This window comes from Monodon monoceros, unplaced genomic scaffold (assembly GCF_005190385.1).
Source record: "Monodon monoceros isolate NGI ecotype Baffin Bay Population unplaced genomic scaffold, NGI_Narwhal_1 Super_Scaffold_22, whole genome shotgun sequence".
Classification (NCBI taxonomy): Eukaryota; Metazoa; Chordata; class Mammalia; order Artiodactyla; family Monodontidae; genus Monodon; species Monodon monoceros.
The window spans coordinates 601,443-616,626 of record NW_021703779.1 but is presented as its reverse complement, the minus strand read 5'-3'; the positions used below and the strand labels follow the sequence as shown (position 1 = coordinate 616,626).

At 45.3% G+C, this 15,184-nt stretch overlaps 1 protein-coding gene across 2 annotated transcripts in view; it reads left to right on the top strand.

Moving 5' to 3' along the window:
• FRMPD4 (FERM and PDZ domain containing 4) overlaps positions 1–14,662 on the top strand; it is a 538,713-nt gene extending 524,051 nt beyond the window's left edge. Inside the window, exons 12-17 of one of the 2 annotated variants that reach the window (XM_029239932.1) lie at positions 870–959; positions 1,668–1,850; positions 3,901–4,039; positions 8,471–9,538; positions 9,906–11,195; positions 12,802–14,662. In XM_029239932.1, coding sequence (XP_029095765.1) covers positions 870–959; positions 1,668–1,850; positions 3,901–4,039; positions 8,471–9,538; positions 9,906–11,195; positions 12,802–12,806 — 2,775 coding nt within the window. In that variant the 3' untranslated portion in view covers positions 12,807–14,662. The remainder of the gene's footprint in view (positions 1–869; positions 960–1,667; positions 1,851–3,900; positions 4,040–8,470; positions 9,539–9,905; positions 11,196–12,801) is intronic. The other variant, XM_029239931.1, reaches the window with a different exon arrangement.
• Positions 14,663–15,184: the final 522 nt, after the last annotated feature.

Genomic DNA, 15,184 nt, shown 5'->3' with positions numbered 1-15,184 from the left:
TTAAAGTGTTTCAGGTGTACAGCAAAGTGATTCAGTTATACATCCATATGTGCGTGTGTGTGTGTGTATATATATATATGTATATATTCTTTTTCAGGTTCTTTTCCATTATGGTTTACTATAAGATATTGAGTACAGTTCCCTGTGCTATACAGTAGGACCTTGTTGTTTATCTATTTCGTGTCTAGTAGTTTTGTATCATGTTTTAGATTGAAACGTGGACTTTTTTCAATCAAGTACTTTTTTAGGATATGGGAATCTGCATTTTTAAGTCTTTATAAAGATCAATTTTACCTGGATAAAATTTCATTTGTCAGTCATTCATGAAACTCAATAGATTCTTAGAATTGAATCAATGGATTCTTGGAATTGAATTCTTAGAGTCATTTCTTGGAATTGACCTAGATAGTGAGTTCAAACATTTCCACAATGATTGGTGCTCAGAAAGTTCACTTTCCCTGAAAACTTGCAAAGACTGGAAGAAACAAGATGGGAGTGAAGAGCCCATTTAAAAGGCTTTCTATGGATTGCAGGTGTGTATTCAAAACAGCTCCCACAAACTCTGCACGCACCCATTGCAGTGGAGAATTCTATCATCTCATTCTGACTTGTTGAATGCTCTGGCCCAGCAAATCCATATTTTTCCCCCAAAGCGAAAAGATTTAAATCTAGATGTCCTGTTGCAGCCCTTGATCAGGAAACCAAATACAGAGCAGTTTACTTTCATTCCTCATGAAGAGCCCTTGTCACACCCCATCTGTTGGCAGTAGAAGCATCCTTCTCGTTTGCCCTTGTTTTCGGCTGGTGTCCAGCCGGAACACAATCACGCCCGATGGAGTGAACACCTGAGGTTTCTTTTCTCTCCTCAGCTCTCCGCACTTCAAGCCAAGGTCCATTATCTCAAGTTCCTCAGTGACCTTCGACTGTATGGGGGCCGTGTGTTCAAGGCAACATTAGTGGTAATTTCTTTTCCTTGCTTTTTCATGGAAGCCACAGAGGCCTGCAAAATGTCACTGTCTAGGCTGTCTTGAATGAGCTGTCTGATGACAAAAGCAAATCAGCTGTGAATCTTTTCCAGCCCTTATTTCTAATTGACTGCACCCCAGTGTGAAAATATCAGAAGAAATGTTAAGCTAGATAATGCCACTGCAGAATGCCCTAGAAAAAGAGATGTGGAGAGCCGAGAGAATGCGCTCGCACAATGGCCTCCTTTTAAGTCACTGGGCCAGAATGATTTAAAAAAATCCTCATTTCTAAAAGCTTCTCATGATAATGAATATATGTGCTATGATAACATTTACTTTCTACATTATTCATAATTTTATCAGAGCCTCGCTGCAATCATATATCTGGTTCTTCTAATTGGATGATTTAGTACAATGTAACCCAGGAATACTCTCTAAAGAAAATGTAATCTTATAAAAACAGACTCTCAGGTTCAGCTTTGCCTGGTGCTTCAGAGGTCTAGTATTTTTATTTTTATTTAATTTAATTAATTTACTTATTTATTGGACGCACTACTACGCGACTTGCGGGATCTTAGTTCCCCGACCAGGGATTGAACCCGGGGCCCCGGGCAGTGAAAGTGCGGAGTCCTAACCACTGGACCTCCAGGGAATTCCCAGAGGTCTAGTAATTTTCATATTTTGTCGACGTCTCTTTCTCAGCAGGCAGAAAAGCGCTCAGAAGTGACCCTCCTGGTGGGGCCCCGCTACGGCATAAGCCACGTGATAAACACCAAAACCAATCTGGTGGCTCTTTTAGCTGACTTCAGCCACGTCAATAGGATTGAGATGTTTACTGAAGAGGAGAACTTGGTGAGGGTGGAGCTCCATGTGCTGGACGTGAAGGTAAGTCTTTCAGACACTGACACGTGGCCTTGCTTCCTGATAGTGCTGCAGATGTTTATAAAGAGGCAAAATGTCAACATGTGCAGCGCGTGGAAGGCGCCACGGGTGCAGAGAAAGTCCACCCAACTCAGGGGTGAGGGCTCGAGTCCTTACTAGACAGCTCTGTGGTTGGGGGACGAGTCACTCTCTGTCTCTGGGCTCCATTTCTTCATCTCTACGTGAGAAAGCAAATGAGTTCATTTCTAAAGTCCCTTCCGGCTCCAGAGTGCATGAACCATACATGGAGAGTAGGGGACACGTCTCCCTACTTACTTTCTAGAATCTGTGGCTCTTGTATAGAGTCAGGGAGATTTTTCCCAACTTTGTTCAGAACCCCCTTTCCCTTTTTTTAGGTTGCATCCATATGTGCTTACTCTTTTGGAAAAACTGAGTGTTTTAGTCAATCTGTCTTTTCATGCTATAGCAATTAGTGCTGGCTGAACATCTGGCCCCTTTAATATCACGGCCATTTCATTTGAAACAGCTATCTGAGATTGTCCTCAGAGGGCAGACATTTCCTCCCCAAACAGAAGTTGACAGGAAGTAATCCAGGTCCCCTGTCCCTACCTTCTTGTCCCAGTATGTAATAGATGAGTCATTGGATTTTGGCAGCGTTAATGTTTCTGATGTTTCTAGAGAGAAAAGGCACTGGATCCAAAGAGACACAGTGAGTCCACAAAGGAAACAGGGTGACCCAGGACGAGTGCTCTGAGAACTCCCCCTACCCCTAACCCGCTCCCAGCCGCATGCCCACCAGGGCGTGGGAGGGGCGGATTTGAGAGTAAAGGAGAACGTGGGAAAGGGCTTCTGCATAGCCAAAGGGAAGCCTCAGTGTGCTGTGCAGCAGGAAAAGATGAGCGTGAAAGGGCGAGCGTGCCGCTCAGGCGCGCTGGCCGTGGCCCATGGCGTTCCGCGGGCTGAATCCAGGGCGTCGCCCTTGACTTCATGGCAAAGAAAGTCCAAGAGGAGACTTGGCGTGCCTGTCCCGGTCCATAACCGAGGATGCTGAGAACAATAGCGTGTCATGGAAAACAGGCGGAAGAAAGGGTATATCGGGTGCAGTCATCACAGACCTGATAACAGGGATAATCTGTCTCCAACAGAAATGGGTGACGAGACCCTATGGGTGGTTTCCTGCCTACTGAAAAGAATTGGGGGGTGGCTTGGAGGGAGACCACAGTTGAAATGGAAGGAAAAGGCAGCACATCAAGTACTATAGGGGCTTTGGGTGGAAATTAGGTTTCACCAGCCAAGGCCAGGGTGCTACCCATGGCAGTGAAGGCAAGAGGCCCATCATCTTGCTGTTTCTGTGCCTCTCCGGGTGTCTGCTTGTTCTTTGCTCCCTTATTTCCCTCTCACTTTCTCTCTCTTTCAACAAGAACACACCAGCAAGTCCACCCTTCTTTACTCAACGAGGATAATTGCTTCCCTATATGCCCAAGATCCACGTCCAGTTATATGGTAACCTCATAGTTTCCAGAAAGTTCTGGCAGGGCCTTTTCTCAACTCCCATGTCTGTTTTGCCCTCCTCTGAATTTACAGTTTCTTTTAGAAGCATCATTTTCCTGGATCTCTTTGACACTTTTCATTCAGTCTTAGCAGTAATTTCCACTTGATTTTTACTTTGCTTCAACACGAATTTTCACCACGAACCCAAACTTAATCTTCCTGTGATTTTTTTTCAGATGGCGGGTTCACAACTAGTAACTGACTCCTTAACTATGACTTTTAAAAATATTAACTATTTGGAACAAAGCCAGTCTTTTTTTTTTAATCCATTATGACTTGGGAAAGGTTCCAAATGTCTAGCCTTTCAAAATGTTGTCACCTGAACGTTTTTCAGTCAGGCTCTCTGTTATACCTGACCTTTCCCCCATTTGCGTTTCTTCAGTGAAACAGTCGCTCCAAAACTTCGTTTGTTCACATTCCATAAGCACAAACGTAGTCGTTGTCCCTTGAGGGAGGTTATTAAGGAGGGATGGTTTTAACCAAAACATTCTCTTTTGTGTAGCCCATCACGCTCTTGATGGAATCTTCCGACGCCATGAACCTGGCCTGCTTAACGGCTGGATACTACCGGCTGCTTGTGGATTCCAGGAGGTCGATATTTAACATGGCCAACAAGAAAAACGCAGGGACCCAGGAGACAGGTATTCTCTTCCTAAACTCACGAGGCACCGACCTCCCTTCCCCACACCACCAGACAACAGTAATAAGGATATTTCTTGAAAAGTTAAAGCTGTACACATAAAAATATCTAGTGTCCAAATTTAACACAAAACCCTCCAATTACTTCTGATTCGGTCTAGATTTTTTTAATGAAGATGTTGATTTTTCCATCCTATTTTACACATCACTTGGCAATGTTGGGTGCATGCTTCCAAAGCAGTGATTGAATTATTGTGAAGGGTGTAGGCCTCAGCCTATACGGCTAAGTTTTTACTGCCTCATTCTTCTAGAGGTGAGTCAGGGCACAGAGAACTAAGGATGGAATGCCCAGTAGGGGTTGTGAGCCCCCAGCTTTAGGGCTGGTCCCTCGTTAAGGTTCCAGGATTCTGGGAGCCTTACAACAGGAAGACTTGAGAATTGCCCGGCCCTTGGACTTCGGGCTCTAGAAGGGACCCTGGAAGCCCTTTAGCTTTTTAGCTTTTTAGCAGAAGCATCAAAATGGCAAAGATCGAATAATTCATCTCAGCGACTTGACAGGGAGAAATAGCTCCAAAGTGAGGAGAAGCAGGGCTGCAGCTGTTGAACTGATAGTTCCTTTGAGGGTGGCCGGTTTTTATTTATTTTAGAACTTTTCGTTTTGGAAGTTGATTTTATGGAAATAGAGTTGATTTACCGTGTGTTCATTGCTGCTGCACAGCAGAGTGACGTCCATTCTTCTTCATACTCTCTTCCATTAGGTTTATCACAGGATATAGAATAGAGCTCCCTGTGCTCTACAGTAGGACCTTGTTGTTTATCCATTCTATATATACTAGTTTGCATGTTCTAGAACCTTCTTCTTCAGTGTTTGAACTTTTTCCTCCATCTGTAGTGGACCCTCAGGAAATACAGCTGATGGACAGACCCTACCATTCAAGCCAGAGCTACTGACCCGTGAAAAAGTATAATCAGGGGCTCCATAATTAGGGTTTCTTTTAAAAGAAAGGGAAATTCTTAAGAACAAATTTTGTTGTCACTGTTACTGAGAGAAAAGGGGGAAAGGAAAAAGAAGGGGAGAAAGATCCCCTAGTTTTAAACTTAGCAGAAAACAGAAATTATTCCATGGATATATAGTAATATGTAGCTAGGCACACACACAGACAGACTGGCATGCGGTTTATTGTGACGGTTGGTTAAGTGGAAACAGTTGCTGTCAAAGGGTAAAGGAAAACCAGAGAGAAAGAGAGGTGAGCAAGGTGTGCTGGACGGCAGCTGGGACTTGCGGCTAGATTTCATCCCACCCCACCTCGAAGTGTCTGTTGCTTCTAAGAGACACAAATGGTTAAAAATAAGTAGGTTCAAAAAGGAGGTGGTAAATATTTTTACGACCACATGTTTTCATTGAGCGAGGAGATTTAGAGCAACTGAACGCTGACGCTTGAAATTCTGAAGAGCAGTTCCACAATTTAACACAATCCTTTCACATTGGAAAATCTTAAATCTTAAAACCGTAAAGTTTCTTGTGAAAATCAAACCTTTTCTCCATGGACTGTTAAGATTGTATGGGTGCAAGTAGAAAGCCAAACCTACCATTCTACAAATGGTCACAGAACCGAGGGCCCTCAGTTCTGTCCACTTTATATATAGTGACTCACAATGTGATGTTGAATAAAGTTTCAAGAGGCAAAAACTTAGTTCCAAAAAGTATTATATTACTGTGGAGAAAGACTGGAACTTCAAGCTTTCGGTAATTTCTCTCGGTTCGACAGTGAGAATGAGGGTGAGGGCACATGTTCCAAATAGCACACGCAAGCAGGAGTGCGTGTGTGCGTGTGCGTGTTTAATAAGGGAGGACAAGTGCGAGAGATGGCACACTCCAAAAAAGCAACTGGTTGACCCAAGCAGAGCTGCAGCTCGGGACTTAGCATCCTCTCATGGCTGAAAGGGCTCCCTTCTCCTCAGAAATTCCCCAGAGATCTCCTGAGACTCAAAAACTATACAGAGCAAAGTCTGTTGAGGCCAGCTCATCCCTAGAAGGAGACATCCTTCTGTGTTTCCAAAATCATTCCAGGAGCCAAATCAGTACACCCTCCTGGAAGGAAGCCAAGAGTGAGTATGTATTTTCTTCTTGTCTCAAACTGATCAAAGGCCTTCGTCAAGCTCTCTAACCAGGAACAGTAAGCCCCTATTTCTTCTTCACTGTCTTGAAAATTAACCCTTCAAGTACTTTCAAAGACCCCTGCACCCACACAGCTAAGCATCTCTGAGCCTTAGGAAAGTCTATTAACTTTGCCTTTAGCCTGCTCACCTGTTCAGATTTCTTGTTGGTCTAAACCAGGGGTGGGCAAAGTATGGCCCATGGATCAAATCTTGTTCTTGTGAGTAAAGTTTCATTGAAACTTGTACATTGTATTAGGTTCCTGGGGCAGCCGTAACAAAGTATCACAAGCTTGGGGACAACATAACAGAAACTTGTTCTCTCACAGTTTGGGGGGCTAGAGGTCCAAAATCGAGGCATTGGCAGGGCCATGCCCCCTCCAGAGGTTCCAGGGAGAGTCTTTCTTTGCCTCTTCCTGTTGCTGTAGTGGCCATCAGCATTCCTTGTAGCTGCATGACTCTAGTCTCTGCCTCTGTCTTCCCACGGTCTTCCCCCCTTCTCTGTGTGGCCCAAATCTCCCTCTGCTTTTCTCTTATAAGGGCACTTTCCATTGGAATTTAGGGCCCTACACAGATAATTCGGGGTGATCTCATCTCAAGATCCTTAATTATATCTGCAAAGACTCTTTCCAAATAAAGTCACATTCTTAGCTTTTGGGGGGGTCACCATTCAAGTCACCACATCCACTTGCTTATGTGTCATCTGTGGCTCCTTTCGTGTTACAACAGCAGAGTTGAGTAGTTGCTCAACTGAGCTGTTGGCCCACAAAACCTAAAATATTTACTATCTGGCCCTCCCTTTACAGAGAAAATTTGCCAAGCCCTGGTTTAAACCCAGAGCTGTCTCACAACTTTGCTGAACTACTCTCCCTCCTCCCAACAATCGACACTCGTCACACACACACACACACACTCACTCACTCACTCACTCACTCACTCACTCACTCACTCACACACAGCCAGTCATAATCCGTGTCATTGTTAATAAAACAGTGCTGAACCCCGACAGGTGTATCTGTTATAAGGTAGCACGTAAGTATGGCTGGTGTATAACTCAGTGTCTTCAAAATTTCATCTTTACCTGCTCTTCATAAAAATATATGTATTGAATAAAATGCCTCGGAACATTGCGTGGCATTGAGTCCATTGTATATTTGGGAGAGAGCCAAAACCTCTTCAGTAAAACTGATTTTTTTCCCGTATCTCTTGTATATCTGATTTCAGTATTATTCAAACTTGGGCCAGAGGGCAATTTGAGGAAACAAATGGGACAATTTGTGACCCTAACATTTCCTCAAAATGTCACCTCTGGAATTGACAAAGCAATATTGACACAATGACTCGCTGCCCTGTCTTGGTAAATATCAGAGCAAAATCTCCACAGCCGAATTCTCTATTGGAAGACTCTTGAAGATCAAACAAAACAATGAGATTTAAATTAGAGTTTTGCAGTTTTGAAGAACAACAAACAAATCTTCAGGAGTTTTCAGGATACAAGAAAAAATGGAAATTCATCAAAGTATTAACTATGCGTAGAAATAGCAGAGAGGGTGCCTTACCTGCGAATGCTCCACCTTGTACATCCTACCTGTGTGCGTGTGTGCTTACAGGCATGCGTACTGGTATTTATGTGTAAAAAATACGCACACCCACAAGGACAGGAGAAGGCTAAAGAGAGAAGCTTTGGTGCCACCATTGCAATATGTAGTATTATAGTTTTTATTAATATACATTATATGTATATATTTATTATTACCTTATCGTTACAGTATTTCCTAAAATACGTGGTAGAAGTATGAGGATCCTTGACCTTCTCTAACTCAATGAGGGAAAAGTCCAACATCTCCCTATACAAAGCGGGAAATGTTAGCTCTCACTTTACAAAGAAAAGGGCAATCTGTTTTCTGGAATAACAGCCCATTGGACTATCGCCTTTAAGGATTTTTAAAGGCATGTTGTATATTCACATTTATAGACATAAATGAGGCCTTTTAATGCTAGAATCAGAGATCAGATGGAAGTAAGCTGTAGTTCCCTACTCTCGGATGGTATTCTGTTTTATCAAATAGCAATTCTATTTTCTGCAGTATCAATTCTCCTAACCAAGAAATCCTTGCACCTGAAGCCTAAATCGACCGCTACCGTATTTGGAAAGCTGAATAACAACTGTATTCACAAAAGTGGTGCTACAAGCCATTAAGTTAAGAAACAGAGACAAGGCCCCCCAGAAACCAGACAGCACAGTAATGTGTCTTTGCATGACTCTTTCTCTTTAGGAACTGAAAATAAAGGAAAGCATAACCTCCTTGGCCCAGATTGGAACTGTGTACCCCAAGTGACCACATTCATTGACGAAGGGGAGCAAGAAGCACAGATAACATATATAGATGCAAAGCAGAAGGCAGTTGAGATTCCAGAAGGCACCTTGTGTCCAAAAGACCACCACCGGCACTTGTACATGGACAACACCTATAACTCAGACGAACTCAGCCAGCAGCTGACCCAGCCGGGAGATGCTCCGTGCAAGGCAGACTACAGAAGTCTAGCTCAGCGGTCCCTGTTGACTCTCTCAGGACCAGAAGCTCTAAAGAAAGCACAGGAGCCTCCAAGAGGAGCTAAAGTGTCCTTTATTTTTGGAGATCTCGCCTTGGATGACGGTATCACTCCCCCGACTCTCGGCTATGAAAGACTGCTGGACCAGAGTCCAGAACTGCTGGAGAAGCAGAGGAATCTCTACATCAGCGGTGCCAATGACACGAAGAGCCTGGATCTCACTCCAGACGCAGAGGGCATCCAGTTCGTGGCCAATTCTGTGTATGCAAACATAGGCGACGTGAAGAACTTCGAGGCTGCCCAGGGCATAGAGGAGCCCCTCTTGCACGACATCTGTTACGCGGAGAACGCCGACGACGCGGAGGACGAGGATGACGTGAGCTGCGAGGAGGACCTCGTGGTGGGAGACATGAACCAGCCGGCCATCCTCAACCTGTCTGGGTCAAGCGATGACATCATTGACCTCACGTCCCTGCCCCCGCCCGAAGGGGACGACAACGAGGACGACTTCCTGCTGCGTTCCTTGAACATGGCTATCGCCGCGCCTCCACCTGGCTTCAGAGATAGTTCCGACGAGGAGGACTGTCACGGCCAGGCCGCTCCCTTCCTGGGGGACAAGGAGGCAGGCAGCACCCTGCAGAACGACGAGATCCCCGTGTCCCTTATCGACACTGTGCCCACCAGCGCCGAGGGCAAGTGTGAGAAGGGCCTGGATAGCGCCGTCGTTTCCACGCTGGACACTCTAGAAGCTCTGTCCGTGTCAGAAGATCAGCAGACCAGTGACAATTCAGGTTCTTTCACGATTGTTACATTTATTCACTGATAGCCATATCATTTCATCCTTGCAAGCCATCCGCCCTTGGAGTCCTGTCATGTGTCCTTCATGTCACGCATGTCCCGTTTCCTAAACGTGCTGAAACTACCATCGTGGGGTTTTTGTGTGTGTGGTGTCCTTGGTTGTTCTTTTTTTAAAACACGTGGCACGTTTTTTTCCCCCCATTTCCGGAACAACTGTGCAATAAACTCAGAGTCCTTACTGAAAAGGGAAAAAGTTGGTTTTGTTTTTTTTTTTTAATAATAATGAGCCCCATTTTCTTACATGTCTCCTAGTGCCTGTGATGCATCCATTAACCGGCTCTTGTTTTTTACGGCCTGCAGGTGTAGCCATCTTGCGGGCTTATAGTCCCGAGTCCTCGTCAGACTCGGGCAATGAAACTAACTCTTCGGAAATGACGGAGAGTTCTGAACTGGCCACGGCCCAGAAGCAGTCAGAAAACCTCTCCCGCATGTTCTTGGCCACTCACGAAGGCTACCACCCCCTTGCGGAAGAGCAGACAGAGTTCCCCACCTCCAAAGGCCCACCTGGGGCCTTGCCTCCGAAGGCCTCCCACGCCCTCACTGCCCGTCCAGTGAGCGACCTCCCGCCCAAAGTTGTGCCTTCCAAGCAGATCCTTCACTCGGGCCACGTGGAGATGGAGCCCGAAACCATGGAGACTAAGTCAGTCACTGACTATTTTGGCAAACTGCACATTGGGCCGATGGCATATTCCTGCACCAGCAAAAGGAAAAGCCAGCCGGCCGACGGTGAGGGGAAAGCATCCCTTAATGGGAGCATGCCAGGGAAAAAACAGCAGGGGACCAAAACGGCAGACGTGGAGGAGGACGCCAAAGGTCAATTTGCTAGTGTGTCTTCAAGGGACAGTCAACACCTGAGCACTTTTAACCTGGAGAGAACTGCCTTTCGCAAGGACAGCCAGAGATGGTATGTGGCCACTGAGGGGCCTATGGCTGAAAAAAGTGGGTTGGAAGCAGCAACAGGGATAACCTTTCCCAGAGCTTTGGCTGTGGGAACCACAGAGACCGAAGGGAAGGATGATGGGGCTCCTGATGGAGAAGCCGTTGAGGTTTCAGGACTTGGCCAGCGGGACCACTTCTTAACAGAGGTGACCTGTGTGTCTTCAGCCAAAGACTTAGGTAACCCGGACGATGCTGACCCGTCCACCTGTGACCATCCTTCCAAGCTCCCCGAGGCGGAGGAGAGCGTGGGCCGCCTTTGTGACTACCACTTGGCCAAGCGGATGTCGTCGTTGCAGAGCGAGGGCCATTTTTCTCTGCAGAGCTCTCAAGGCTCCTCGGTGGACGCAGGCTGTGGCACGGGTAGCAGTAGCAGCACTTGTGCCACTCCGGTGGAGTCCCCGCTCTGCCCCTCCATGGGGAAGCACCTGATTCCTGAGGCTGCCGGGAAAGGCGTGAGTTACCTTCCTTCCGAGGAGAGAGCCACCGGGCTTCCCAGCCACGGAGCCGCCTTTAAGGAATTACACCCACAGACAGAAGGGATGTGTCCGCGGGTGACAGTGCCTGCCCTGCACACGGCCATTAACGCCGAACCCCTGTTTGGCACTTTGAGAGACGGATGTCACCGACTCCCCAAGATTAAGGAAACCACAGGTACAGCAATGACGGATTTAGCACTCTGCGTTACCTGCCAGGAGCACGTAAACCAAATTTACAACAAACCTAAAAATAGAAAGTCTGGAGGAAAAAGAAAAGGGTTTTTTAAAAAGGCTGCAGAACTGTGGCCAGGTTAAGTGTCAAATCATGGTTCCCCCAGTGTTGAATAAATACTGACGCTTCTAGGTCTGGACAATAGTGGAAATGGCATTTTTGGCCTTTAGCTTCCTGCTCTGTCTTGCTTTTAGAATCTGATGGAGCAACATTCTTTCCCTAAATTCTAAATGTAGACTTTTAGCAGCGCCCAGTGCAACTTTTAGTTATAAGATCGTATTGCCTAGAATCGTAAAAGTTTGATTTCCTTCTCAATTTCTCATTTTGCCATTTCCTTTTTGAGAGGCAAGGAAGGAAAATAGAGAAGGGGATCTGGGAGGCGGGAGAGGTTGGGGAAGATCCTTTGCCTCTCAGCAGTACTTCCAGAGCCCTCCCTACTCTGTAAGACTCTCCTAGACGAGGACTCTGAAGTATCTGGCCTACCGCAGTGTCTAAAAGGTTTGGGGGGGATGCACGATGAGCTGCTTTATTTTCCCCCAAATAATAAAATATAGACGCCAGGTAGAAACACGAACACAGCCACCTTCTGTGCCCGCCTTCACCATTCTGCCACCCAGTGGGCACCTATCCGTCTCCGAGATCCGCTTGGCCGGCCATCCTGTGGCAAAAGCAGACACTATTTCATACTTTGCAATTTCAAATTATATCCTCAGAAGTGTCTCTTCCATATAGATCAACAGATGTTAGTGAGACCTTATATTGGTCAATTTCCATTCCCGCCATTTTAAGATTATCTCCTTTCTCAAAACTCACCACTGGCTTCACCTGCCTTGGGAAACCCATCTATGAATGTTACCAAACTCATCTCCCAACTAGCATCTGTACCTCTAAACTCATTAAAGGACACTTTGCAGTTCACAAAGAGCTTTCACCTAACCTATTCCTCTTGCTTCTCACAAAAATTCTGTGAGGTGGAGGCCATTGTCCCCACATGACAACTTTTCTGGGACTTTCCCAGTGTCTCAACTTCAAACCCTGTACCAGGCGAACCTCATGGGGTCCTCTTTAAAAGGCGAAGATACCTAATTTGCATTAATTAAATTAGGCCACTTCTTTTTAGGAAGGTAACCGATGCCAGGATTAACCTGACTCCTTGAAATGGAGCTTAAATGTCGTAAACACGGTTGAATAATCTGTATGGAAGACGTGTGTTTGCTCATTATGTGTCTAAGCTTTAATAGATAAATATCGGGAACAAGGCAATTCACAAAATTCCACTGTCTCCCTCAAAATATTTGGGATTTCTAGACAATGCCAAATGAATCAATCGTTTCAGGAATAAGAGATTCTAGTATTTCTTAAAATATATTAAAATTGAAATATATTAAAAGATTTCAGGAGGCCGTCTTTGGAAAGCAGGTCGACCCTGGCAGATGGCAGTTCTTCTCGAGTGCATCCTTGGGAGATGACAGACATCGCATAGAGATTTAGTAAAAATGACCACCCATGAGGTGCTTAATGATTCTCTCTGTTTTCCTACTACCCCTAGTGTAGCTTTGACAGAGCCTGGGAAGGAGAGACGAGGAGGCATGCCTTCAGCTTGGCCTCAACATCCTAAAGCTGATCCCACCCTGCTACCATCAAACATTCACTCGGAATCAAAGGTGCCAATTCCAAATCAAGACCCTACTGATTTCTCCCAAGCAAACCAGGCCTACGGAGAGGCTGTGAGCTGGTGGCCACTGGATCTGCGAGGGGGGAGCCTCAGGACACCCCCCAGCCAGAGGGCTCTGAGACGTAGCAGCAGTATCCTCTCGGGATCTGTAAGTTTGGAGACCTTCCGGGAGAGAAGCAAAGGTGCAGTCAGCTTAAAGTGTCCAGGTATCACAGAAGCACAGGAGGCCAGTTCAGAAAGGCACGCAGAACTCCCCCTAGGGAAGAAGCTCACCAAAAGTTTTTCCCAAAGCTCGATGCACTTTAGCTCTGAGGGGAAAGTTCACAAAAGGTCCCCAGCAGCTCACAAAAACTCAAAGCTGTATAGGACATTGCCCTTGCGGAAGCTGGAAGGCAGCAATTGGAGATGCCGGGGACCTTTCAGCTACTGCTTCCTGAACCGAGGGCAGGATGAAGATGGTGATGAGGACGAAGAGCAGAGAGAGGTCGATCACCACGTCTCTTGCCTCTTTCGACCACAGATGACTCAAGCCACGCCAGACCCAAGCAGCCCACCCCTGGCTGTCGGAATTCAGAAGCAAGGAGGGGAGCTGTCCAGAGGTTCAGTTCTGAAGGTCTGGGCCGAAGACTTGAGTGGCCCAGATGATGTGGACTTCAGCAACCTGGCTTTTGATGCCCGGATTGCAAGGATAAATGCCCTTAAGGAGAGCACATATGCAATGCCCGATGGGTTCCTCGCAGCCCAAAATGATGCCAATGAGCTGCTCTGCCTTGTCAGGGAAACCAAGGGGAAGAAAGGGGAGTCACGCCTTGAAGCGTATGACCTAACACTTTCTCAGTACAAGCAGCTGTTATCCATTGAGTCCAGACAGTTGGGGAGTGCCTGCAGGAAAATGGCAATGGCCGAGAAAAGTCCAGAGGAGATGCTCCTAGCTATGACTTCCAGCTTTCAAGTGCTCTGTTGCCTAACAGAAGCCTGCATGCGATTAGTTAAAGTTGTGAACTCAGAAACACAGCGGCAGGAAATTGTAGCGAAGATCGATGAAGTGGTCATAAACTACATCTGTCTCCTGAAAGCTGCCGAGGCAGCCACTGGAAAGACCACTGGGGATCCCAATGTTGGACTCTCAATGCGACATTCAACCACCATGGCCGCTCTCGTAAGCACACTAACACGTTCTCTCAAGATGCTTTTAAATAAATAAAGTATGAAAGTCACGTCATAATCTACCTTTGCAAAGCCATACATGAACTTTTATTTACTTTATGTGTACGATGAACAGATGTCTCCTTTCTTCTCTCTGTATATTTTGTTATTTTATATGAAATAGGAGATAAAAGTCACATTGATGAAAAGTTGAAATGTACTAATCCAGATGTATTCTGTTTCTATTATACATATATACACATGTAGAAGAAATATACAAGGAAGTGGTGATATTTGGCTATTTTTCATATAGTCGAAACTCCAGGTATGTGATGTGAAACGTTAAATTCTGCTGTGTTGGAGCAAAACAATGAATCCTATCCCCTTTCCTTCCAAGTGGATACTTGGAGACCATATCATTCATATTTAGAAGTAAAAAAGAAAAGAAAAATCACAATGTATATAAAACAGTACTTATGTTTTAAAACTATGATTTTTAAGCATTGGAAATAGCAAAAAGACATTTAAAATTCAAAAAGCTATTATGAATTATTAGAGAATATATATAATAAATTAATTTTTTGCTCATAGTGTTTGGTTATCTGATGCTTTTTTCCAGGAATCCTACATATTTCATTTTGGCTTACGCCATTTGGGCTAGAAATGGGGTGGGAGTGGATTCTATTGTGTCAACACAAATGCCCTTCATGATGTTTCTAGAATTAAAATACTTCCCAAATAGAAGAACAGGGGGAATGATGGGCAGGTTCCCGGGTAATACCTACTTAGGGACTATGTAATTGCACACAAGGAAAGGAGTTAATAATACCAAAATTAAATTGTTTGATGAAAAGAGAGATCTGCTTTGACTCAGTGTCAAAATATACAAACCAAAGACACCATCTCTCTAGAATTCCCTTCAGGGTGACAGAACATTTAGTAAAGTATTTGCAAAATTATAAAAAGGAACATTTAATGATCCTCACAAGTAAATGCAAGTCCAGTAACGTAAAGCAAAGAGCTTCGTGCATCACCTCTACGGGAGCCAATGCTTCCAACCAAATTTGCAGTGACAACCTAACACTGGGACAAAATTTCAAATCTGGAATGT